General features: G+C 35.9%; 1 protein-coding gene across 1 annotated transcript; it reads left to right on the top strand.

Annotated features, from left to right (window-relative positions):
- The first annotated feature begins 1503 nt into the window (after positions 1–1503).
- LOC107821779 (putative sugar phosphate/phosphate translocator At1g06470) lies at positions 1504–25535 on the top strand. Its single transcript, XM_075223308.1, has 13 exons — positions 1504–1880; positions 2159–2873; positions 2983–3152; positions 5498–5583; positions 5904–5953; positions 17402–17469; positions 18172–18272; positions 18421–18433; positions 20424–20608; positions 20819–20905; positions 21730–21824; positions 23997–24153; positions 25206–25535. Exons 2-12 carry the CDS (start codon positions 2626–2628, stop codon positions 24115–24117), a joined length of 1224 nt encoding a protein of 407 aa, XP_075079409.1. The 5' UTR covers positions 1504–1880; positions 2159–2625; the 3' UTR covers positions 24118–24153; positions 25206–25535.

The raw sequence follows: 25535 nt of genomic DNA, 5'->3' as shown, positions 1-25535 counted from the left end.
TGAAGAAAAAGACTTTTCGCAATCAATGAGGAACACTTTGTCTTCCATAAAAGACAAGAAGTAAAGAAGGAAAAGGAGTACAAAGAAATCTTTGATTTTGCATTATAAAGTATAAAATAATACCAACACCAATCTCTAGCCATTAATCATAGACTTATCAAAACTAGCCAATGGCATACAAAAAATGAAAACTCATATAAATAAGAATTCTTTCTCTCCAAGAATCACACGCAAAGATCGCTCTCCTTCCATATTTTTAAGCGTGACCAATAATATTAGATGAAATTCAAGATTCTAAAAACCTAAGCAAAAATGAGCCTTTTTTAATGGCTATGGTTGAAATTTATTGAAAACATATAGATGCGTCAATATACAAAATTTGAGAAAGATTAGAGGTGATCTAGACTGATTTAGTATCAAAATTCATTTTAAAGTCGAGTTAAAAAATTTCTTCTGCACCATATCAAACATGTATCACGCATGTATCTCATACACATGTATACATGGATATACATATGATACACATATATCTTTTTCCATGTTCATCTTCTACTTTGAATTTTTAATTCAAACCACCTCAAAACTCCTCCAAATCATCCAAAAGACCAAAACTGAGACTCAAGCTCCTTAAGATGTACCAATCTAATTCCAATAACACCCTCTCAAAAGAAAGCAAAAATTAATTTTTTTTTTGCTCCAAATAGCTAATATTTGCAGCATTTGGCTATTATTGATAATATTTTATGTATTAACTAATTTTTGTATTATTTAATGAATCTTGTATCACATATATATAGTCTAAGCTGAAAGCTTGTTCATCGGATATGCCCTTGTTCATGAATCCTCCTCCTCTTGTGTCCTCTTATTGGACTGATAACTGTCTATGCAAATTGCCAATTGCAATTTATTTGGTCACCTAACAAAGAATAGTGTCATGATTCTCAATAATATACATTAGCTTGCACATGGATACCCTTCAACTCTATTAAAGATTGTAGTCGAATAAGTATAATATTTTCACATTTATTTAGATGTTTCGAGTTGCAAAGAATTAAACGAAGAAATTAATTGTCTACTTACTATTAAATTTATCGTCGGAAAATTGTACAATATCATCTCCAATCTCAAATACGTGCTACAAGTGAACAAGGTCACCTTTAAGTACATTTAGAGGAAGCCAAACAAATAGATTTATTTGCGAAGCTATTCGTAAACACAAGGAAGATTGGTTATTTTGACAGAATCACAAAAGCAACTTTAGTTTCTTATCTCTCAGGTTGCTTATGAAATATTTTAATAATAACTTTTAAATTAATCATAATTGGCTGTATGTCAATATTCGTGAGCGGCTGCTAATTCTTAGTCAAAACAGTTATTGCAAGAACACCATTAATTAATACAAAGAAAGCAATAATATTATAAATCAGAAAAAAAAAAGGAACAAAGAAAAGATGTTGGCACGTCTCACTCACATAACTACAGTCTACATATCTTGTCGAAGAAGTAGAGATCTAGCAACCTAAAATCTGGTATTAATAAATCCCAATTACCCATATCATATCTTAAACTTTAATCTTCTTCCTTTTTTATTTTTTTAACCAAAATCACAGTACATATCTTAAACTTTAATCTAAAAACACTTCAGCGTTTTAAAAGTAATTCAACCCAGCGTAAGCTGTCGGCTGTTGTTTGATTTTCCTTCAATTTTACCCACCTTAACCGACGACAAGAATAACCCCCTAAACCAAACCTTTTCTTTTCTATTATATAATCTTCCACCTAACGGAAATCCAAGATCAGATCACACCCCTTCCCCTATTAAGCTCCAATTTCTCGATTTAAAATCTTCTATTCAAATCCATTAACCCACAGAAGCTCAGGTCAGTTTTAGTCTTTCTTTTCTCAATGCTTTTACTAGTTGCATTCTTGATTCTTCAATATCATGTACTTTTCTTTGTTATACTTTTATTTTTTGGGTTTTATGAATCTGTAGACCTGCAATAGAAATAGTATTCGTTTCTTTTTTCCACTTTCTTGAATATTTAATTCGGTAGGATTCAAAGTTTTGATTTTTACTGTTTCTTTTTGCAAGATTTTGGGAGATTTACTTTAAATTTGAATTGGGGTTTGAGTTAAATTTCAAGTTGGTTTAATGCAGATTGTTGAACTTATTTTGGCCACCAGTGAATTGGATTGGGAAGCTCACTGCTGATTTCAATCACTTCTAAGATGTGTTTATCAGATTTTAATAGTGTAAGTTTAGAGTTGTAAAAGGTTCATTAGAATTAGTCTGGTGAAGATAACTGGTAGATATAGTTCTACGTTAGACAACTGAGCTGATTTACTTGGTTGTCGATGGGAGATAGATGGCTTTGATTGTAGAGGAGAAAGGAGATGGTAGAGAGTGATTTGATTATAGACTAGGTTGAGGAGAGTGCAATTGACAACTTTCGGAGGGCGCCTTCCTTCTCGGGCTGGTGTGATGATAATGGCATCCTCCATTCAGCTCAATTAGGGAATGTTCGTACGCTCACTGATGAATTTGACTTTGAACTGCCACTGGTTAATCAAAACGGTGTAGGAAATGGATCTGTAGGCGAGGATACACAAAATTATAAGCAGAGGATGAAGGGTGGTGATGATTTGGCTGTTGCATCTACTGGGAATGGAAAAGATAGATATGTTCCATTTGACGTAGAGAACGGTTCTAGAAGTGATCCAACGTATTCAAGTGCTGGCGGGGAAGGCTCCACTTATACAGACCCCCATGGTCCATCACGAGCAATTTCAAAGAATGTTGTTTCTGTTGCTGATGTGCTGAAGACGTTGGTCTTAATACTTGTATGGTACACATTCAGTACGTTTTTGACATTGTAAGTCTACTTGGTTATGAACTTATGATTTGACTAAGTGGTTTGTTTCCTCTCATCTGTATTGAAGCTCTAAACACGTTAGTTCTTATCACGCATTCACCTGCTCCAGGTACAATAAAACTCTTCTAGGGGATCATCTTGGGAAATTCCCTGCTCCTTTGCTGATGAATACCTTCCATTTTGCAATGCAAGCCATTTTGTCCAAATTCATTACCTGGTTCTGCTCCCGAAAATTTCAACCCACTGTAATGATGAGTTGGAAAGATTATTTTTTGAGAGGTAACTATGATCATCACATCCGTTTTCTTTAAGCTATAATACTAGGGTACAGGTTTTTTTAGTCGTGCATTATTATGGCTTTTCAACTAATTGTTCAATGTGTTCTACTGTATGATTATAAATAACTGTAGATGCTAGGAACTGTTCTGACATTTGGGAGGTGTAGGAGAACTGAGAAGCAGGAGACTATAACCCAAGAGTACTGTATTTGGCTCACTTCTTTCCTTGTATAATATGCCTGTAGGGTTAACTATTTGGAAGACAAATAGCAGGATCCTTGCATAGTTCTATGTTCCCAGTTGGTACATCATTTGCATTGATGGATTTGACTAACAACCCACTTGGCACAACCTCATGCACTTCTATCTGATAAGTAAATTGAGTTAAAAAGAACAGAAAATGAGTGCTGAGATTTGTATAATGATGAAAACTAGTTAAACCTATTTATGATCCGAGGAGTATAAAGTCCAACAAAGTGTCAATAATTTACATCTTTCATGCACCCCAAAAAGATAAAGATGCTCAACAAGTTTTATACAGTGAACCTGTCTCCTTCCACACTGTGTATACAATGAAGAATGGTATAGTATTCCATAGGACTTTGGGTTGCTTTGCTTTCTTCTGGCCTCTCCTGCTGATGGCCTCCTTTAACATTGCCCGCTTCATTCTACATAAGATTTAAAGTGGACTTCAAATTTGTCAAAAAAAGCTGCTGTGTAGGAACAAGTCGTCCAAGTTCTGTCACACATATAGTTGCAGGTAGCATTTGCCGTTCTTTGAAGTTTCTATTTGAGTAAGGAATTCCTTGTGCATTTTAATCCATGTAAAACACATATGTTTTAGAGGTGCCTTGTTCCGCCACAATTTCTCCGAGGACTCTGATCTTCCCTTAGATCGTTGTATGATAAAAATTCTTTATTGTTCCCTGGACCAGTGATCTGGTTATGGAGATAATGCTTGGACCTCCTCCGGTTTCAAAAAAATTCTTGAATCTGCTCCAATTTCAAAACCAATTGATCAACTGAAATTTGTTATGCAACCTCAAGTTCTTAACTCCCAGTCCACCTTCTTTCTTAGCTGTTGTCACGTTGGACCATTGCACCACCTACATTTTCCACAGTTCTCTCCCCGAAGGAAATTACTTCTTATACTGTGCAACTGTTTCTCGATACTTACAAGTATAGGAAATGGAGACGTTACATTTATGAGGACCGAGGATACTATCCAACTCAATATTGACCAGTGTTAATATTCCTCCCAGAGATAAGTATTTTCTTCTATGTGTCTAATCTTTTCTCAACCAATTACTCCTTTCCATATTATCTCTTCCTGTGTTTCCTCCTAAAGGAAGTCCAAGTACGCCGTAGGAAATTTACCACCCTACCTTCAAGTGTACTTGCTAACTGTTGGATATCACTCTCTTCATTCACTGGGAACAAGGAGCTTTTTAGCCATATTTATGTGTAGACTAAGATACGGCTTTAAAGGCAGCTAGTACAGCTTCTAAAAGTACATTGTTCCTCGTCCCCCATAGAATATTAATGTGTCATCAGTCAATAGATGTGAGATACCGTTACTGAATTTCCAGCATAATTTCTACTTCAAAATCCAGAAATCCACCTTTTACCTGTTGCTATATTTAGGATCCGACGTAATCTTTTCATTACAAGTATAAATAAGAAAGGCGACAGGGGTTCACTCTTAGCTCAATTCTCCGGTGGAAGGGAAGAAACCTTCATGGAAATCATTGATTATGATAGCTAATCTGATTGAAGAAATGCAGATGTTTTTCCACTTAATTCAATCTATCATCAAAGCCAATGTCCTTCATTACAGAACAAATTTTGTGGTTGCATGCTTTCTCCAAGTCTACCACATTACACCTGCTCTTTTTCTGGTTCAATCTCAAGTTCACATACTCATTTGCAATTACTGAGTCATCTATGATTATGTTCCCTATAAAAAGGTATATTTGGAACCTCATACCAGTTTCCCGCTAATAGGCGTGTGATCTTTCTGCTTTTCAGTACCTTTTTTTGTCAAAGCATCAGGATTTTTTATTGCAATGCTTATATTTTGGTATGGTGGTGTTGTCTGAACTATAATGATAGTTCAATTTATCTTATCTACTTGAAGTTATAGTTTCTGTTCATTTATTTGTTTTTTTGGGGAAAGAATTTCTGTTCTTCATTTATTTGAGGCATATGATCACTTATGCTATTTATTTGCACCTGTATTGAGAAGTCTAGTGCATAACTTATATATATTGGTCTTCAATAGTTTCCTGCTAATTTTTATTAACTTTTCTGACAACTAATGCTACAGATGGCCTTTGCCTTTCACAGTTGTACCCACAGCTCTCAGTACGGCAATGGATGTCAACCTCAGCAATGCATCCCTTGTTTTCATATCAGTCACATTTGCTACTATGGTGTGTATCCTTTCTCCTTGTAAATCATGCATTACCAATCAATATGATGAACTTTTGTTTTGGAAAGTTTGAATCACCAGGGAACATAGAAAAGGATACAACCCAACATTCCTTCAAGTCTCTAAAAATTTCACTTACACCCATTAAAATTTTAAAAACACAGACAATACAACCCTGTCACGAAAATGTTATTTGAAAGACTTGAATGGAGAGTCAGCAAAATAATCCTCTACCTTTTATTATAAAAAAAGAATAATCCTCTAGTTTCCTTACCTTACCCCATTAATTCTTGGCTCCTAATGGCAAGTTTATCATTGCAGTGTAAATCTGCAGCACCGATCTTTCTCCTACTGTTCGCTTTTGCTTTCAGGTACTTCGTTTAATCACTGGTCTATTTCTCATTGAATCTTTACTGTGTATCATAGATGCATGTCTAGTTGAACTACTCATCTATGTGCATAATAACTACTCCCTCTGTTCCATTTTATATGACACTTTTTTCTTTTTAGTCAGTATAAAAAAGAATGGCATCATTCCATATTTGGAAAATTTCTGATTTTAAGTTTCCCATTTTACCCTTAATGACATGCAAATATAGATATCGAAATCTCATGACATGTTTAAAAATACAAGTTTTGAGGGTACTTTTGGTATGTACCAAAAGTCTTTCCTTCTTTCTTAAAATCCACATCCAATCAAACATGCCATATAAAATGAATGGAAGCATATGAAGAGTCTTCAATCTTTGCTGGACCTTTTTTTTCTCTAGGTAGAATACATCATTCATCTCTCCATCGGGAAAACAGATCAAAATTGCATTCTGTGGTTATTTGAAAATTTTGAAATGAGGGTAAACGAAATTGCTCTCTTTGCTACTAAATCTCCTAGAGAATCCTATGATATGGATAGGCCCTTGGTCACGGTATCTAGTAGCCTTTTTGGTGAAGCTCTTTCTGTGCTGTTAGTACTTCTGTTTTGAAATTGCAAGCTGGTCACAAAATAATCCATCTTGCCCCTCAAGATTACTGTGTGTTAATCTAATTTAAAAATCCCTCCATCCCATTGTAGTTGGCTTACTCTTTATTTTGTCAATATGACCTAGAGGTGTTTAACGGGCTAACCGGGCCGGTCCGGGCTTCTATTTTATGGACCCGTACGGGTTACGGTCCGGGCCGGTTCCGGGTTGGTCCTTAACGGGTTTAACGGGTTCGGGTTCATCCGGGTAAAAACTAAACCGTACGGGTTACGGGTTGAGGGGGGCGGGCGGGCGGGGTTTAGTGTAATTTTTTTTTTTTTTTTTTTTTTGGAATTTTGTATAAATATTGTAATAAGTGCAATACAAAGTACTAACATAAAGAATACAAGGGAGATGGGAAAAAATGCACTTATTGCAAGTGCTACTTCTATTTCTTAATTCAAAGTTTCAAACTTACAAATTGAAAGGTTTACATTTTTTTCAACAAGTAAAATAGTAAATTCAAGGTTTTGCATTGCCTTAGTAAGTTCATCATAATCAATATGAACCGATTGACCTTCTTCTGGAGTGCTAAATTCGGATGGGTTACCATGTGTTAATATATCTCTAAGTTCCTCGTCTTCTGGGCTATCAACATCTTCACGTCCTTGATTTTTTCGTTCCGATCTAATCCAATCTCTGAAACATACTAAAACTTCCAAAGCATTGCTTCCCAATGAGTGACGGGTGTCTCCAAGTTGTTGTCTTGCTTGGCTAAATGCACTCTCCGATACAACAGTAGAAATTGGCACATTCAGCGCATCCCGAGCCATAGCGAAAAGAACAGGAAATTGCTTTCCAGTCTCATGCCACCATCCCAACAGCGAAAATTCCTTTGTGCGAGGCTCTTTTTGCTTCTGCAAGTAGAATTGAAGTTCATCAATGTTCCTGCTACTGGTTTGAGTGTTAGAAAATGTAGAAAAAATAGTAAAACTATCAAGGCCTTCTTCATCATCCACAGTAACAGAAGTGGTACAGTGCATAGTTGGATTAACATTGCCTACATTAAGAGCATCATCATCAATTACATTTGCATAATAATTATATAATTGTTGTAAATATTCATTTAGCTTGTTCATACAAGTATATAAATTTGGGGTTTCAGTTGGTCCAATCTCCATATAAGTATATAAAGCATTCATTAATTGGTGACAATCAGACATCTTAATAGAAGGATTTAAAACAACACCAATTAAGTAAATTGGAGGAATTGGAAAGAAATATTTTTTTGAATTTTGCTTGCATTTTTTCAACAACATCCCTATATTTTTCTTTCTTCTTAAATTCAAAGAGTAGAAAAGAAATTTCAGCTATATGTACTAAAGCCATAGTAATAGTAGGGTAATATGCTCCAGAAAACTCAACTGTAGCTGTATAAAATTTATGTAAAAATTTAACAACATCATTAATGACCTCCCAAGTAGTAGTTGTTAACATACGGTTTGGATCAGTACAATGCGCATTAGCAACTTCAGTTATTGGGAATCTATATTTGTAGCAACATTTTAAAAATATATATGTATAATTCCATCTAGTAACAATTTCGTCTGGCATGAATCTGGGTTTAAGGTTATACTAGACACACTTATTCTTAAATTCCTTTATTCTAGATTGTCTATTATTTCCTTGAATAACACCAACTGCTCTTCTAACATGAGTAATCTCAGTTGAAAATAAATCAAGGCCACTTTTAACAATTAAATTATAAACATGACATGCACACCTAACATGAAAAATTTCAGCAGGACGTGGTTGCAAATGCAATTTTAATATTGAAATTGTGGTATTATTGTTAAAAGCATTCTCAAAAGTCATACACAATACTTTTTGCTTTAGATTATAAAATTCAACAACTTTACAAATAGTACTACTTATAAACGCAGCAGTATGACTCTGATCTTCATCATATCTAAAAGCGATAATACGTTTTTGCATACAAGTAGTATCATCTATCCAATGACATGTAATTGTCAAATAATCATTTCCATTAACAGCATGATCAATATCAGAAGTTAGACAAACTCTACAAGGAAGGTGGGTAAACAAATAACGTATGTATGTTTGATATTGTCCATGAAGTCTAAAGATATCAGCTCTACAAGTACTTCTAGGGATACCTTTAAATAAAGGATTGTAAATCCTTTGAATATACATAATAAGATATGATGAAGAAGCAAAAGAAAAAGGTAGATAACCCAAAGCAATCATTTTTGCTAACTCCTCACGATCCTTCATTTTATCATATTTCACTAGACCTCCAGTAGTAGGGTTAAGAGTTGTTTGATTTCCATCACCATCAGCGCCCCATTCTATGGGATGCTCAGTTCTCATATGTCTACTAAGCGTCCCAGTCCCCCCTAAATTTCCTCCAGTCAAATGTTTAAAATCACCTTTACAAAGTTTGCATTTAACTCTATCAGTACCTTCTATTATTTCAAAAAAATTCCAAACCTTACTTCTTTTTCTACGATTAGTAGTCGGAGCCACAAGTGGTCTATTTCTAGTGCCACGACCACCACCCCTTGTAGCAACCCCAACACTACCAACTCCAACACTAGTAGGTGTAGCTGGTATCTCATCTTCCATTCCTATTTCATTATCTTCTATTCCAAAATCTTCTTGTAATTGTTCATAATCTATATCTAAATTATCATTAGGTGATGATTCAGAAACATGTGTAAATGATAATGGGTTATTACTATTACTACCAGATGTTGAAGGACTACCTCTTTTTTTATTTCCCTTACCAGTAACTCTTTTACACGCTCTTTTAGCAGCATTAAACATATTGTAAAAATTAAAGTATAAGCTAAAATTAAATATGCAATTAAAATAGTAAATAAGAGAAAGAGTTGGAGGGAGTGCACCGAATTCGACAATAAATTGAGCACTTGATTAGGCAATTCCGATGTTACCACGAATAAACGTCAAGCAAGTATTTCAATTTTGAACTTCAATTGTTCAAAGTTTAAACTTCAAATTCCGAATGACAAAACACGATAAATTAAATTCAAGAAAAGAGAGCCAAATAAAATTAGATTGAAGACTTGAAGTCTTGCAAATTGGAGAATGAGAGAATGAGAGAAATTGAGATTGAGAAATGAGTATTGAGTGAAGAAATGAAGAAGAGGGAGGGTATTTATAGTTTTAAAGAAGGTTAGTTTTGTAAATTGAAAAACGGTTAAAAAAAAATAGGCTATTTGTGCAATATTTCCGTTGGCCAACGGACCAAAACATGGTCTGACCGTTGCCAACGGTCTGGGCCCACCAGTTCGAATTTAAAAAAAAAAAAAAAATATAGCCGTTTGAACAGAGCCAGTCCGGGCCGGTTAACCCGGTAAGAGTACTATTCACTCTACCGGGTTCAACCGGTTCCGGTTACCCGTTTGGGCCAACTAAACCGAGCCAACCCCCCCAAACCCCCCTACCCAGGGTTCAACCGGTTCCGATTACTCATCTTCCAACTAACTTCTGAGAAATCTTTCTTACTAGGAAAACTATATTACCTACATAAATGAAGAGCTAATGTATTCACAACTATCATACACGATCTTAATGATTTAACTCTGCTCACACTGTCAATCTTGGGAAGACCCCTTTTTGATAATTCTTAAAGGCAATTCTTCTATAGTTTGCTCTCTCACTACCTAGCTGATTTCCCTTTCTTCTACTGTACTTCGAGTTTAACACTCTTTCGGTTCTAACACACGTTTATTATTTCAAACTATCATCCACTCACTAGAGTTAACCTGGCTAAGTGAATCAAATTGTACCTCTACTAGCTCTGCTGAAAGTGCTAATTCACTGTATCTACTCAATCATACTCACTATTTTGTTACTAACTACCTTCTAGCGTCATGTGTTCATGTTCTGCTTTGAATAACTAAAGTGAAACATAAGGTTACTCCTAACTTCCCTCATCATCTTTGCCGTGCACTATCATTCTTTTTGAACTATGCACATGGATTGCACTTAGGGAAAGTTCATCTGTCTTAAACAAAAGTGGAATATCTAACCCCAAACTTTCTATACACTTCAAAATCATATCAGATTATAAACCTCCAACCTAAACACATAGTCACATCAAGGGGAACTGTCCTATCTTTTATCTCACAATAATAGCCACTTCGTATATAAATTCACTAACATGGTTCTTTCTAGGTCCGATTTGAATAAATATGAACAACTTAAAATCATTCCCTGAAATTCACTATTGGCTGCTCTTGGTTCTCATTTCATACATCATATCTTCTAGTCATTTGCATGAATTGTATGAATCACATCTTTGGTAATAACAAACGTTTCTGACTCCTAGGTATTTTACCCTTAGGCTCTTTTCTGACCAAAGCTATAGTGATCAATTCTATGCCTGCTGCAGTAACTGGATATTGGTCTGCCATGGATACGTGAATACTGAACTAACATAGATATATGAATATTAAACTTGCACGAATATTTGAGTATTGAAATAACATCAATATCTGAGTACTAAGCTGGCATGAATATCTAAGTATTGGATTGACATGAGTAGCTGAGTATTGAACTGACTTGAATATCTGAGTATTGAACTGACATGAGTATCTGAGTACTGAACTGACATGAGTATTTGAGTGCTGAACTGACATGAGTATTTGAGTACTGAACTGACATGAGTATTTGAGTGCTGTAAACTTGAATGTTATAACATGACACGTGAAATATCGGTTGTACCACCGCTAACTCTGGTGGTAACTCCAACTCATAAGCTAATTGATTGATCCTTCACAAGATTCTATACGACCCAACATAGCAGGGACTATGCTTCCCCTTCTTTTCAAATCTCATAACGCCTTTCACAGGCAAAACTTTCAGAAACAGCCAATCATCAACTTGAAACTCTAGGTCTCTATGCCGCACATTCGAATAGGACTTTTGGAGGCTCTGAGTTATCTTCAAATGCTCTTGAATCAACTTAACTTTCTCTATAGTCTGATAGACCAAATTTGGTCCCATCAACTCCCTTTCACCAACTTTCGACCAACCAATTGGTGATCTACACCTTCGGCCATACAAATCATGCTTTCAAAATGAGCAAGATAATCCTATTATAAGGCCCATATTTACCATCTCCGCTCAAAATATGTGTATTCTGTGATAAAACACTGGGTTTTCTGCTGCTCGACTTTCACTTACTGATAATTCAGATACTTGTCCATAAAGTCTGCAATGTCCTTTTTCATGTCGTTCCACCAATAAATCTCCTTACGACCATGATACATATTTGTGGTACCTGAGTAAATAGAATACCTGAAATTCTGGGCTTCTAGCTCCATCTATGTCTGGAACACACAATCTGTCGTGGTACCTCAAAGCACTATCATCTCCCCCTTATTCCAAAGCTATCATTTTATGCCTGTGAATCCCCTCTTTCAGCTACAACAAGTAGGGATCATCAACTATTTCTTCCTTCACTCCGACTACTAAAGAGGAACAAGTCATATTCTAGACAACAACTCTACTATCTTTGGAGTACGCAAATTGAACTCCTAGCTAGGCTAAGTGGTGAACTTCTTTCACCAGAGTTGTCTTATCTACCTCGATCATGAGTTATACTTCCCACAGTTGATTATCTTCTTAAGCACTTCCTGAAAACACTTATAGCATTGTTGCAATCTAAGTCTTTGACTTGTACTCCACAATTAGAGTCTCGTGCAATGGCTTTACCCTCATAACACATAAGTAGACATGATTTTATAGCTTTTCTTTGATCACTTTATCATCAATAACTAAGCTCGGTGATCATTCTACTCACTTTGTGTTTCTTACACATGCTATACATAATCCCTGTGGTAATTATACAATTTTCCCTCATTACCGAACTAATTTTCTTTTTCATATCCCATGGTGACTATTTGGGTTTCAAATCACTAACTGGACTTACAAAAAAATTTCACATCACCCCTTAGACTAAAGGTCTTATACTTGCGGATCCTTCCCCCCCTTTTTTTTCCGGGATTCTAACAACTTTCTTTATCTTCTGCAACTCTTTGCACTTTACGTTAATGACGACTCATCTTCCAACTAACTTCTGAGAAATCTTTCTTACTAGGAAAACTATATTACCTACATAAATGAAGAGCTAATGTATTCACAACTATCATACACAATCTTAATGATTTAACTCTGCTCACACTGTCAATCTTGGGAAGACCCCTTTTTGATAATTCTTAAAGGCAATTCTTCTATAGTTTGCTCTCTCACTACCTAGCTGATTTCCCTTTCTTCTACTGTACTTCGAGTTTAACTTAAACTCTTTCGGTTCTAACACACGTTCGGTATTTCAAACTGTCATCCACTCACTAGAGTTAACCTGACTAAGTGAATCAAATTGTACCTCTACTAGCTCTGCTGAAAGTGCTAATTCACTGTATCTACTCAATCATACTCACTATTTTGTTACTATCTACCTTCTAGCGTCATGTGTTCATGTTCTGCTTTGAATAACTAAAGTGAAACATAAGGTTACTCCTAACTTCCCTCATCATCTGACCATATTCTTTTGCCGTGCACTATCATTCTTTTTGAACTATGCACATGGATCGCACTTAGGAAAAGTTCATCTGTCTTAAACAAAATTGGAATATCTAACCCCAAACTTTCTATACACTTCAAAATCGTTTCAGATTATAAACCTCCAACCTAAACACATAGTCACATCAAGGGGAACTGTCATATCTTTTATCTCACAATAATAGCCACTTCGTATATAAATTCACTAACATGGTTCTTTCTAGGTCTGATTTGAATAAATATGAACAACTTAAAATCATTCCCTGAAATTCACTATTGGCTGCTCTTGGTTCTCATTTCATACATCATATCTTCTAGTCATTTGCATGAATTGTATGAATCACATCTTTGGTAATAACAAACGTTTCTGACTCCCAGGTATTTTACCCTTAGGCTCTTTTCTGTCCAAAGCTATAGTGATCAATTCTATGCCCGCTGCAGTTGGATCCTTATCCTGATACACCGTGGGGTCTGACATACGGATACACTGCCATATATATCTGATAAATCACTTTATGCACCATCCCGTGAGTCTTGGGTCTTAATCCCTAAAACATGCGAAGATTTCACTATAATCATTGTTACTTACATTTTCTTTGAGAACCCATATGCATCACTGTATACTCACAAGTCACCAGAAATTTTGATACACTGAAAATGGATATTTGGTAACCATATAACTGAATACTGGCATACTGAATAACCATAAACTTGCTAACTGAAAGACTGTATAACTGGAAACTGAGGTAAACTGATAACCATAAGACATGATACCTGTTTTTGTACTTTCTGATAAGGTTATGCTCTAATCTGCACTACTATCCATTGCATCCCGCTTTTAACATCCTCTCAAGTCTCATATTTACCAACCTGTACTCCATAATTATACCCCAATGAGCAATTATCCTCTTTAGGACCTTAGGTTTCTCCTGCGCGTCGCTTGGGCATCCAATACGTTTGGAATTCGATAGGAAGAGAAGGTTAACTATTGCTCTAAGCTTCATGGCACGATCTAGAGTAGAAAGAAATGACAATCCTAGATGTCTTGGTAGTTAACCGTTTATATGAGTGGCCGGCACACACATATAAAGGAAACACCACTGGACACGGCTTCATAGACTCCCTAGGACTCTTGAACCCAGTGCTCTGATACCAAGCTTTGTCACGCCCCGAACCTGGCCTGGACGTAACACGACACTCGGTGCCTGACTACATGTGACCGAGCGAACCAACTGGCTGGCTGAATCAACATGTGGTATCATAACATACTGAATGCGGAAGATAAACTAACACATGCTGATATACTGAAAGTGTGGATGATATAAATCAAAGTGCGGAAATACTAATACAATTTTGAAACATATTTGTAGCCAACATATCTTACTATGAAAAGCCTGTGGCTCTGTCTAACTGTTACTCTAGTCTATGAAGCCTCTATTGAAGTGCTGAAGACACTGACTATCTGTAAATACTGAAAGGCTGTAAAGTAATGATAATGTCCCGAAAGAAGTGGGGATCACCAAATAGCTTGTACGAGAATCCTAGCGCTCTGCGTCGTCGACCTGTAAATCATTACCTGCATTGTGAGATGCAGGCCACGGGCAAAAAGGGACGTCAGTACATTTGAATTGTACTGGTACGTAAGGCAACTGAAAGAAAGAATTATAAATGCTGAAACTGAAACTAAGCTGATATCTGAGAATTGATAATTGATAATTGAAATGATAACTATTGAAACTGAAACTGAAATGATAACTGATAACTGATAAATGAAATGATAACTAATAAATGATAACTGGACTGATAACTGGTAACTGAACTGATAACTGGTAACTGAACTGATAACTGATATGATAACTGATAACTGAACGGTAACTAATAATTGAACTGAAAGGAAGTAAGGATATGAATACTCCCTCTTCTGAACTGAATATTAAACTGCGGCCTCAGGCCCAATATATATATGTGCACAAGTTGCGGCCTCGGGCCCAAGTATACGTATATATAATTGGGACCTCAGGTCCAAAATGCATAAAGCATAAACTGCGGCCTCAGGTCCAAAGATGCATAAAACATAAACTGCGGCCTCAGGCCCAAAGATGCATAAAGCATTAGCTGCGGCCTCAGGCCCAAATATAGGTGTTCAACATTCAGGGATTTAAAATCAGGAACTGAGAATCATACTGCAATACATAATAGTGAAATACTGAATCACGCTGAGTTATATGATATAGGAATACTGGATCACACTGAGTTACATTATACTGGAATACTGAATCATACTGAGTTACATAATACTGGAATACTGAATCATACTGAGTTACATAATACTGGAATACTCAATAGGTCTAGAATGAGACATGTATTCTTGAACTGGTTATGAACACTGGAACTTCAACTGTTTATGACATGCTGAGTAAGCTATACTGAGACTTAGGGACATCAAGCCCAAGTCTATATTGAATACGAACTGAGCTCACAACGTTCAGAATGAAAGTCGTGAACGAGTTACGAAGCTAGAGAATAGAAGTTCTACAACTATTCAAGGAACTAGGCTTAACTATATTTCTGAGGCAATTGATACGTCATAAAAGAAACGTAATGTAGGGAGAATCATTAACATTCCCAAACATAGAGAGTTAGCCTCACATACCTTAACTTCCTGCTCTTGAGCATAATACAACATTCGCCAACCCCCTTCAACTTCAATCTATATCAATACAAGTCAAAGGGATTCCGTGTTAGCAATAATACTCATGTTTTGGTCACTTAGGCATTTTCTCAAACACTTGGCGGCATAAAGCTTCATAGTCCTTATTAATGGTGTCTCTATACCCAATAACCCATTCTCTTGCTCCTAGATAAATTCTAAAGTCTCAAATAGTTATAATCAACATTATTCTTTATCACCCATAAGGTAAACAACACCCTTAACCAATAATCAACAATCAACAAGCCAAACCTATAATTGTTCATGCTTTCCTATCAAACCCATCAACTCATATCTCATGAACTTGAGTCAATAATCATTAATCCAATGCTAGAATCAATTAGAGGGTGAAGACATTACCTTTTTGACGTTCAATCTTCTTGAATTCGAGTTCTAGGGTTTCTTCTCTCAACAATGATGCCCCAAATGAATATCTAATGATATGGAGGGTTTACCCATGTTAATAAGGTGTTGGGATATTGAAATTAACTTAGAATCACCATACCTTGGGGGGTGGAAGGACCCTTAAGGAGTTAGGTTTTTGAGAGTTCCTCTTTCTAGAGCAAGTTTTTTATGTTTTGGGGTTGTGGGGGACGAAATATAGCTTTAAAACGACCCCCACTAGCGCGCCCGCGCATCTGGAGGCCTGCCCGCGCTACTGACCGCGCTAAACGGCAGTAACACTGCCTCAAAATTAGCGCGGCCGCGCTACCGGCGCGCATATCGCATACTGTTCTGTAAAACGCGCATAACGTTTTGCACAGAGATCCGTTCGGGCTCCATAATATATCGTTGGAAAGCTATTTCAAAGGCCTACAACTTTCATGCTTTGAGTTTTCCCAAATTCCTTATTATTTTCACTAAAACCTGCTGGAATATGAACCTTCTGCAAACTTAGTCGATTTTGTCAAATCTTATGCACCTCACTTTCCATCTTGATTTTGAAATAACTATTTTCACCCATAATCATCCCGATAGGACTTCATATGTCTAAAATATCAAATTAATACCAATTTAACATATCCACACCTAGTCTGAATGTACGGGGTGTTACAGCTTACTCTTTATTTTGTCAATGGTTGCTTTCTGTTTTGTTCACGTAATATCTTGCCTTGTTATGAGTAGAAGGTTCAGCAAGACCTGACCTTAGCAGAGCAGGAGATATCCCGTGCTAGAATTGTGTGGATTAACCCTTCTTGATCCTGATGTCATTCACTAATTAGGCGCTAAAAAAGGATGCCCTTTTGTAATTGTTCAGCTAGTCTCTTTCCCATGAATAAAGCTCAGGCAAATTGCATGACCTTAGAGGAAGCGGGATACAACCATCACTAATAATTTTCAATTAGCCTCTCTTTAGTGGGTAGACATGCTGAGAAAGTCAGGCTTTTTTTCCCATCCATCGCTTGCCTGATCCTTCAATGTTCAAATTTTCCATCCATCTGTCATGAATGGTTTCATTTGGTATCTGTCTGAAATGAGTTCTTATAATTTTGCATATATTTGGTCTACTGCCTTGTTTTTAACTTCAAACTCTTTTTTAATAGGATTGAGTCACCGAGTTTAAAGCTGCTAGGAATCATGTTGATTATTTCTTTTGGGATATTATTAACAGGTATGCTGTAAACTTACTTTTCCCTCTACTTTTCTTGTTTGCATGGTACACTCTCCTTTCCCCCCACGGTGTGGGAGAATACTGGGTATGTTGTTGTTATTGGTGGTACATTCTCCTTTCAAATAGAAGGAGGCTGAGAAAAATATTCATACAACAATACTAGGTGGAATGAGAAAGTTGAGATGGATACCAGTGGAACAAGAAAGGGAAAGGTACAATATACAAGTACTGAGAATGATGAGGAAAGTGATAAGAGTAGTGACTCCACAAGGTAGTGTGAAGACATAAGCTAAAACCATAAGGAATTGTCATACAATTCTGCTAGGGTGCAATCCATTGAACGGAGCACTACAAAAAAAACACTGGTGCAAAGAGTAGCAAAAATCATAACGAATGAGATGAAAAGAATAATTTTAAAGAGATGTCATGACATATGGGTTAATGAATAGTATAGCCATTGAGTGTAGATAAAAGAAAACGGAGAAACATGGAATTCACATAGTTTAGCTGAATTGATTGGTTAAGGCTGAGTTCATTTGTGTTATTCTCTTCACAACTATCTCTATCCATTTGACTACCTCGTTATCTTCAAATTTGAGTGCTTAATTAACTCTATTATGTTGTGACTTTTCATTAATTCTGTTGTCTGTAAATTATATCTGTTCAGTAAGCACATCTGACCTTTATTGATTGATGATACAGTTGCAAAGGAAACAGAGTTTCAGTTTTGGGGATTTATCTTTGTTATGCTAGCTGCCGTTATGTCTGGGTTCCGCTGGACTATGACTCAGATACTTCTGCAGGTAGGATCATATTCCTTGCTTTAATTGTTAGCAGTAAATTCTTTTCTCAGTATTTTCATCATCATACTTGTGCTAACTTTGTCTATTTTGTGTTCTTTCTCCAATATTCCATCCAACGGTTGCGCGCTGACCAAAAACTGTCATAAAGAAAGAAGTCTATGGTAAGGACTACCAGCAAATTATAGCAAACTTCAAAGCTCTGAAAGTGCATTTATTCATGGTGTAGTTATGTTATTAATATTGTTGGTGAATGAGTTATATGTTCTTCATTTTACCTAGTTTTGGTTTCTCTTAGGAAGTTAAGTTATTTTATTTATTGTTTTAGTTTTGTCATAATAAGACCAGCTGGTATTTATTATCTTACGAATGAAGATAATAGGTTTTGGGCATAGTTACCCACATCTTTACTGAAGAGAATCATGCTGAATTGTCCTCTAGCCCATGCTTATTTGAATTATTCAGAAATGAAAGATTCATGTAGCCAGATCATGCATCAAACTGAATGTCTTGGCTTAAAGTTCTAATTGGGAACCTTGAAGAGAAGATAATATTTGATTTTGTTTCTTGTCCAGATTGCAAAATTTTCTAGTTCTACTCTAATACAGTTTGTCTTGACCCTAGTCTGGCGAAATTGATAGTTAATCAGGTTTTTTAGTTTAATTCTGGTAAGAACATATATTATATGTGAATCTACGTCATTACATATCTATGGTATGATATCTGGAGTAATTAGATTTTATCTTGAGAGAGAAAGAGAGAGGAGGAGGAGAAAATGGAAAGTCAAATAGATCAGAGTATCTTGACCGGAAGGAGGAAAGAAATTGAAAAAGGAAAAAGAGAAGAAAACCATAAAACACATGTTGCATTGTGAAGGTCGAGTACTATGGAGAAGTGGCAGTTAAAGCAAAATGGGAATGCCTATTATGCCCTCAGATTTAACATGTTTGTGAAGGGAAACAAACAGAATGGAATAATTGCAACCTTTTTAGGAGTTAGAGGATTGGTGACAAGAAAGCATTTTGGGGGCCTAGTTGCCAACACAACATTGTTTTGATCAAGTAAGCTTTATTGCCAACGCAATTTTGAGGGACTTCATAGCAACTGATAGCTTAAAGCTTCAAGTTTACAACTCTGTGGAACAAAGACGAGGCATGCTTTTACCTTGAAATTCCAGCATACTGTTGTAGCCAAATTCCCTTTAACAGTAGCTAGATGATTCAGCCTTGCGAGTTCTAAACTAATTGTTCAATTATTTAGTGAATGAAAAGTTGGCCAATGCTCTTAAGAAGTATATAATGTCCAAACAGATTGTGTAAGAAATACATTAAGACTGAATGATGAACACAAGTATTACCACAGGACTTACACAAATTATCTTGGTTATCAGAACTTGCATCCCTACCATTTCTTAATAGGTTCCTCTGCTATTTACAACTTTATGCATAAGGCCTTTAGTTCCGGAGGAAAGCAACCACTGCCCCGTCAGAAAAATGTTTAAACTGGATTTGGCCCGATCATGTAAGAGCATTCTGTAGGCGTGTGAGGAAGTTCCAACTAACGTAGTGGTCTACTGATGGCATACAAGAGTGTGGCCTAGTGGTCAATAAAGTGGGTGCAAATCATTAAATCCCAGTAGAGACAAAGAAATATCAGGTGATTTCGGCCCATTTGAGTAAACATTGGTGGGCGAAGTTACCTGGTACGTGTGCTGGTGGGAGGTAGCAAGTATCTAGTGAAATAGTTGAGGTGTGTGTAAGCTGGCCCAGATGCCAACATCTTTATTAAAAGAAAGTAGTGGTCTATTGATGCCCCACCCACTCCTTCCAAGGAATGCAAGAAGTGCTTACTCTTTTTCTCGACATTCATGGGAGCTGTAAACCAAGAGAATTAGTACACTTCTGTTATTAGAAAGTTAAACCCGAATAAAAGTTAGTACTTTCTCAGGGTACAAAGGGCAATGTTGAGCTCATCTAATCTATTAGACATCCTCCGGATTGCACGAACTCAGTGTGCTTTGTGTTTTTCTGTCAAAATCATGTTTGCTTTTAAGAAAAATAGCTACTTGGAATATTATATATTGAAATTTATCCTCTGAATGTTAACTAGTAGTTTGTACATACATTTATGACACACTTGCTTCGGTTATTTCAGGTTTAAAAAATCCACTCATGCTAATGAGCTATGTTACTCCAGTGATGGCTATTTCAACTGCTGTGCTGTCTCTCATTTTTGATCCATGGCATGAGTTCGGAGACAACATTTACTTTGATAGCTCATGGCACATTACTAGAAGTTGTTTGCTGATGCTTTTTGGTGGAACATTGGCTTTCTTTATGGTATGCATGTATATCAAGATCAATCAATCCGAGTTTTTAATTATCCAACATTCTAGTGGTAGATTTCTTTTACTGCCTTTTCTTTTTCTCTTCTGGAAAGTGTTTGTCTACAGAAACACCAGAATGTCTAGAAGCTATAAAAAATTTGATACACCTTCCATGCACATAGAGATAGTTTTCTTAATACTCTGCGCTTTTGTTTACTTGCAGGTTTTGACGGAGTATATTCTTGTGTCTGTTACTAGTGCAGTAACAGTGACGATAGCGGGAGTTGTAAAGGAGGCTGTCACTATCTTGGTATGATCTAAAAACCAAGTGTCTCTATCGTTTTCTCCTACTTTCTACAATTGCTTTAGCGCGAGCAGCAATCTTAAGTAAAGTAGTGTTACTGACTGATCAAAATAAAAGACGTACATGTATTGTAACTGAATAACTGGTGAATAGTTAGTCACATTTCAGCAGTTCTCTGATAGCAGTTTACTGTATGGAATTTATGGTTTGTTTCTTCTTGATGAACATTAGGAGTGTTAATTAGAAGGCCATACAATTCCTTCTTCCCGTAAATAGCATTTGGGGGAGGTGAAACACATAGATGGTTTTGTCCTATATGGGCTTCGGAAGTAGCAGAGCCCTTGAAGCAATAACAGTTGAATACCCCTTCGTTCCAAAAATTCAAATAAGATTTTGCTATCGTAGGGAGCTTGAGCTGTAAGATATTGCCATCTCTGAAAACTAGAAAGAAAGTTTAGCAAATGTGACTTACAATACAAAGTAATAACATTATCAGACTGATCATGTTCCATTGAATGTCCATTTCCAAGCATATTTGGTGGTGTATATATGACATCTAGGAGAGCACTTGATCATGCCATGAGCCATCAGGCATTGAATATTGGCTTGCCAATGAGCGTGATGTAACTTCGATATTGCATGCTGTTGTTCTCTTTTATTGCGCATAGACCTCATTTTCTTAGATATTTTTATTTCAACCCAATCATGTATCTTCAATTGCATTAGACTGATATAGAATCAGTTTTCACTAGTTGAAAAGTTTTTCCGGGACATCCATTGTTGCTTCAGTTGCTGAAACTAATTGGTAATTATGTCGGTGACATTTTCAGGTTGCTGTGTTTTACTTCCATGATAAGTTTACCTGGATGAAAGGGGTTGGTCTCTTGACAATAATGCTTGGTGTCAGTTTGTTTAATTGGTACAAGTGAGTATTTGAGCTCTCATATTTATTGCAAAAAGTTATCTTGTGGTTACTTACTTCCTGCTGCTGTTAAAATTAGATAAGTTTTTCTTTAAAGACCTGCTGCAGATGTGCAGCAGGTGTCTACTCCTATTTATCTTGTCAGTTCCTCACCCTCAGTTCGTATAAAGTTCACTTGTCTAACTACTACTGCAATATACAACAACAACAACAACAACATACCCAGTATTATCCCACCCCGTGGGGTCCGGGAGGGTAGTGTGTACGCAGACCTTACCCCTACCTTGTGAGGATAGAGAGGCTGTTTCCAGTAGACCCTTAGCTACTACTGCAATATGTTTCCTCATTTTAATAGTGATTTCTTCAATCTCATTTGGCATAAAGTCCACTTGTTTGTTGGTGAAGATAAGCTTTTCTATTGCTACTAGTTGGATGTTTTGCCTTATTTATTAATTTGCAGCATTAGATGAGCTACAGATCCTACGCTTCATTTTGCACCAAGCATGATGTTCACATTTTGCATGTGTGCCATAATAGAAAAACTAATATGAAGATTCTTCATTTAGATTGCAAATCTCGTTTTATTTTTTTTATTAACCTGACACACCCTTATATGTAGAAGTTTTTAGATTTTTTCCTGATTGTAAGTCTTTTTCTTTTGCCATTTAAATGGTTTCATATGAGCCTTGTTTCTCTTGCTTAGATTCATAGTCTTGGCCATTTAGAGAAAAAGGTCTCAACTGTGACCAGCTCTGTCCAACACTTACACCAAACATTCGTTCCCCTTTTCCACAATAATGTGGATATTAGTATTACTGATTAGATGTAAGTAATGCGCTCCATCCGTCGCAATTTACATGACATTCTTTCCTTTTATGGTGGTTCATAAGTGTTTGACACTATTTTATTAATAGTATTCTGCCAAACAATTTTCAATAAATATAAAAAAACCAAGTACATTGGGAGTGGTTGTCCATGACTTCACTCGCAAATACTGAAGTCATTATTTCTAAGTTGATGTTTGGCCATCAATATTTGCAAATATTGAACTTTAGTATTTGAAATACTAGTGAAATATTGAAAAACTTTTGTGGAGTATTTCAAGTGAAATAATGGTTTTCAATCACAAAAATTCTATTTATTTTTTCAAGTGAAATTCATGTCTAAACACAACTTCAGCTTCCATATGCTCTTTTCACTTTCAACTTCAAATACTCTTATGTTTTAACGTCGACCAAATATTGTCCAAATGCATACTTAATATACAAAAGTAAACTTTAATATGATGATTTTCATATACTATTTATTCTTCAACAACCATTTTATATGACTTTATTTGCTTGCTATTTATATAATTCAATAATCAAATTAATATATTAAACTCTATGCTCAGTCAAATATTGCCGTATAAAGTGGGAGAGAGCTTAGTCAATATAATAGAGATGGCAATGATATAGTATAAATCTCTATTCTCATGTATCTCCTTTGTTTCGCTTTTTTCTCATCTTGCACTTTAAGACTATATCTTTGGTTGATCTAACTCTTTAATCCTTGATAAAAAATAGCTAAGTTATTAACACACTAGTGCATATTTGCTCGGAGCAACTTTCTATTTTTGGACACCGTTTGCATTAATTTCAACTTATTTTCTGCTAGTTCAGTAAATCTGACATTGCATGGCCAGGGTTTTTACAAGAAAACATGTAACAATGTATTTTACTTAAGTTACAGCACTAATCAAACCAAACTTGTTTATAATTCGTCTTGCAAATCGCTAATAGGATAGGGTTGTCATGAGAAGCATATTGTATGTTGAATTGACAAAAAAGTTGATCCTTGCTAATTTTTACATTAAATGTTCCTTCCTCCAAAACTAATGATGGAATAAAGGGTTGTAAAAGGAAATAATTACTTGAAAAACGGTGATTTTATTAGAGTCTTGGAGTATTTAGTTCTCTATGGCCCCCAGCCGCTAGGTCGGTTTCATTGCCTGTTATCATTTACTGAATCTATTATTGTACTTCAAGTTTTTACAGAAAACTGAATCGTGTTACATCATAAAACAGACAGGTTTTTTTTATCCATAAGATGTTTATGCCCATGTTGCCGGTGAATTTTGGAATTGTTGGATGGTTTTGCTGGATATTGAATTTGTTATCCACTTGTGCTTTTCAGGTATGATAAATTACAAAAAGGAAATCTAAGTGAAGATGAAATGTCAGGATCCTCAATGCAAAATGCAGCTGCAAAGTATGTTATTCTTGAAGGATTGGAAGATCAAGATGATGGTCCTTGAAATTCCCATACCGCATTATCTGCATTTGCAAATTTAGTAAGCTTCTTAACTATAATGCTCTGATACTCTCAGTATGTTGCATATGAAGGGCGAAATGCTTTTTATCATCATAGCTTTTTATGGACTTCAGTTAAAAGCATCCTCTTGTGTCTACTCTGGTGAATAAACTTATAAAAATAATAAATGTATATCAGATAAAAGAATTCTTCAAATCCAAAAAAATGGATGTAGGAGGTTATTCCACATCCTACTAAAGCTCTGTATCTATGCTCAGGACCAAATTATGAATATTACTGTGGTTGTCTGTATTTTATATTCTAGGAAAATCTGTATTTGTTGGAAAAACGTCCCAGAAAAATATTTCAGGAAGTCGAGCCTGCGTTAGGCTACTATTTTGGTTGGGAAGTGGCGGAAAAGGCTGGTAGTTAAACCTATTACGTATTTTTTTTTTGCTTTTGGTCTGTGGACGGTATGGAGAATAGAAATCGTTCTTGATCCATGCACTTGATATGAAACCAAGCTCTTTTCTTCTTTGAGAAAGATATGTGAAACCAAGCTCTTGTGGATGAGATGAAGATGAGAAAGCGTTACTCCGCTTTGATCAGCCTAATTGCTGATTCTAGATTATACTTAATTTTTCAGTGCTGTATATATTTGATGTAGTTGGTGAAAATTACTTTGGTGTAGCTATATATATTGGTTAACATTTTTTATTTCCCGTGAACTTTATCTATCTTTGTTCGTCTCACAAGGCATACCATATTAGCTGGAGGTAGTTGGATTTGAATCCAGTTGCTTGTTTCTGTTTATGTACTTGCTCAATTTTCATGAATGCTTGTTACACTGATAAACTATGGATAGAAGTTTTTACGAGTCTAACAAAGATTTTTTAGCCTGCATATACGTGTAGAGTTGACCGACAACTGTTTGATTGTGATACGATTATTAGATGACTGCTGCCAATGCAGATATTTTCAATAGAGGATGAGTGTCATATTTGAAGTTTTTATAAGTCTAGCAAAGATTATTGTAGTCTGCATTACGTGTAGAGTTGACCGACAACTGTTTGATTGTGATACGATTACTAGATGACTGCTGCCAATGCTGATATTTTCAAGGAAGGGTGAGTTATCATATATGGATTATACCAAGAAGCTCAAATGGGACCAAAGTGACAGCATCAACTGGTCTTTGTTCAGCTTAACCCTGCCCTAGACAGCCTTTTATCAGTTTGCTGGTGAAAGAAAGAAGCTTTTGTTCATCATTATTGTTGGTAAAAAGATTGATCTGTTTCCATACATAATTCTAAGGGCTCCAATTTTGTTAAACAATTTTTTTACATTGTTCTTATTGTATCTCTGTAGTTTGGCATCAAAATTTCATCCTCATTTATTCAAATATTTTTCCGGTTCTATCTC

The sequence above is a fragment of the Nicotiana tabacum genome, chromosome 10 (genome assembly GCF_000715075.1).
Source record: "Nicotiana tabacum cultivar K326 chromosome 10, ASM71507v2, whole genome shotgun sequence".
NCBI lineage: Eukaryota > Viridiplantae > Streptophyta > Magnoliopsida > Solanales > Solanaceae > Nicotiana > Nicotiana tabacum.
This window is presented reverse-complemented; position numbering and strand designations above follow the sequence as displayed.

What these genes read in the sequence shown, in the direction of transcription:
- LOC107821779 (XM_075223308.1), top strand. Translation starts at nt 2,626, where the DNA reads ATGAAGGGTGGTGATGATTTGGCTGTTGCATCTACTGGGAATGGAAAA. An exon ending in CAGTCACATTTGCTACTATG is followed by an intron (nt 5,584 to 5,903) that starts GTGTGTATCCTT and finishes TTATCATTGCAG; the next exon opens with TGTAAATCTGCAGCACCGAT. An exon ending in TTTTGGGATATTATTAACAG is followed by an intron (nt 17,470 to 18,171) that starts GTATGCTGTAAA and finishes TTGATGATACAG; the next exon opens with TTGCAAAGGAAACAGAGTTT.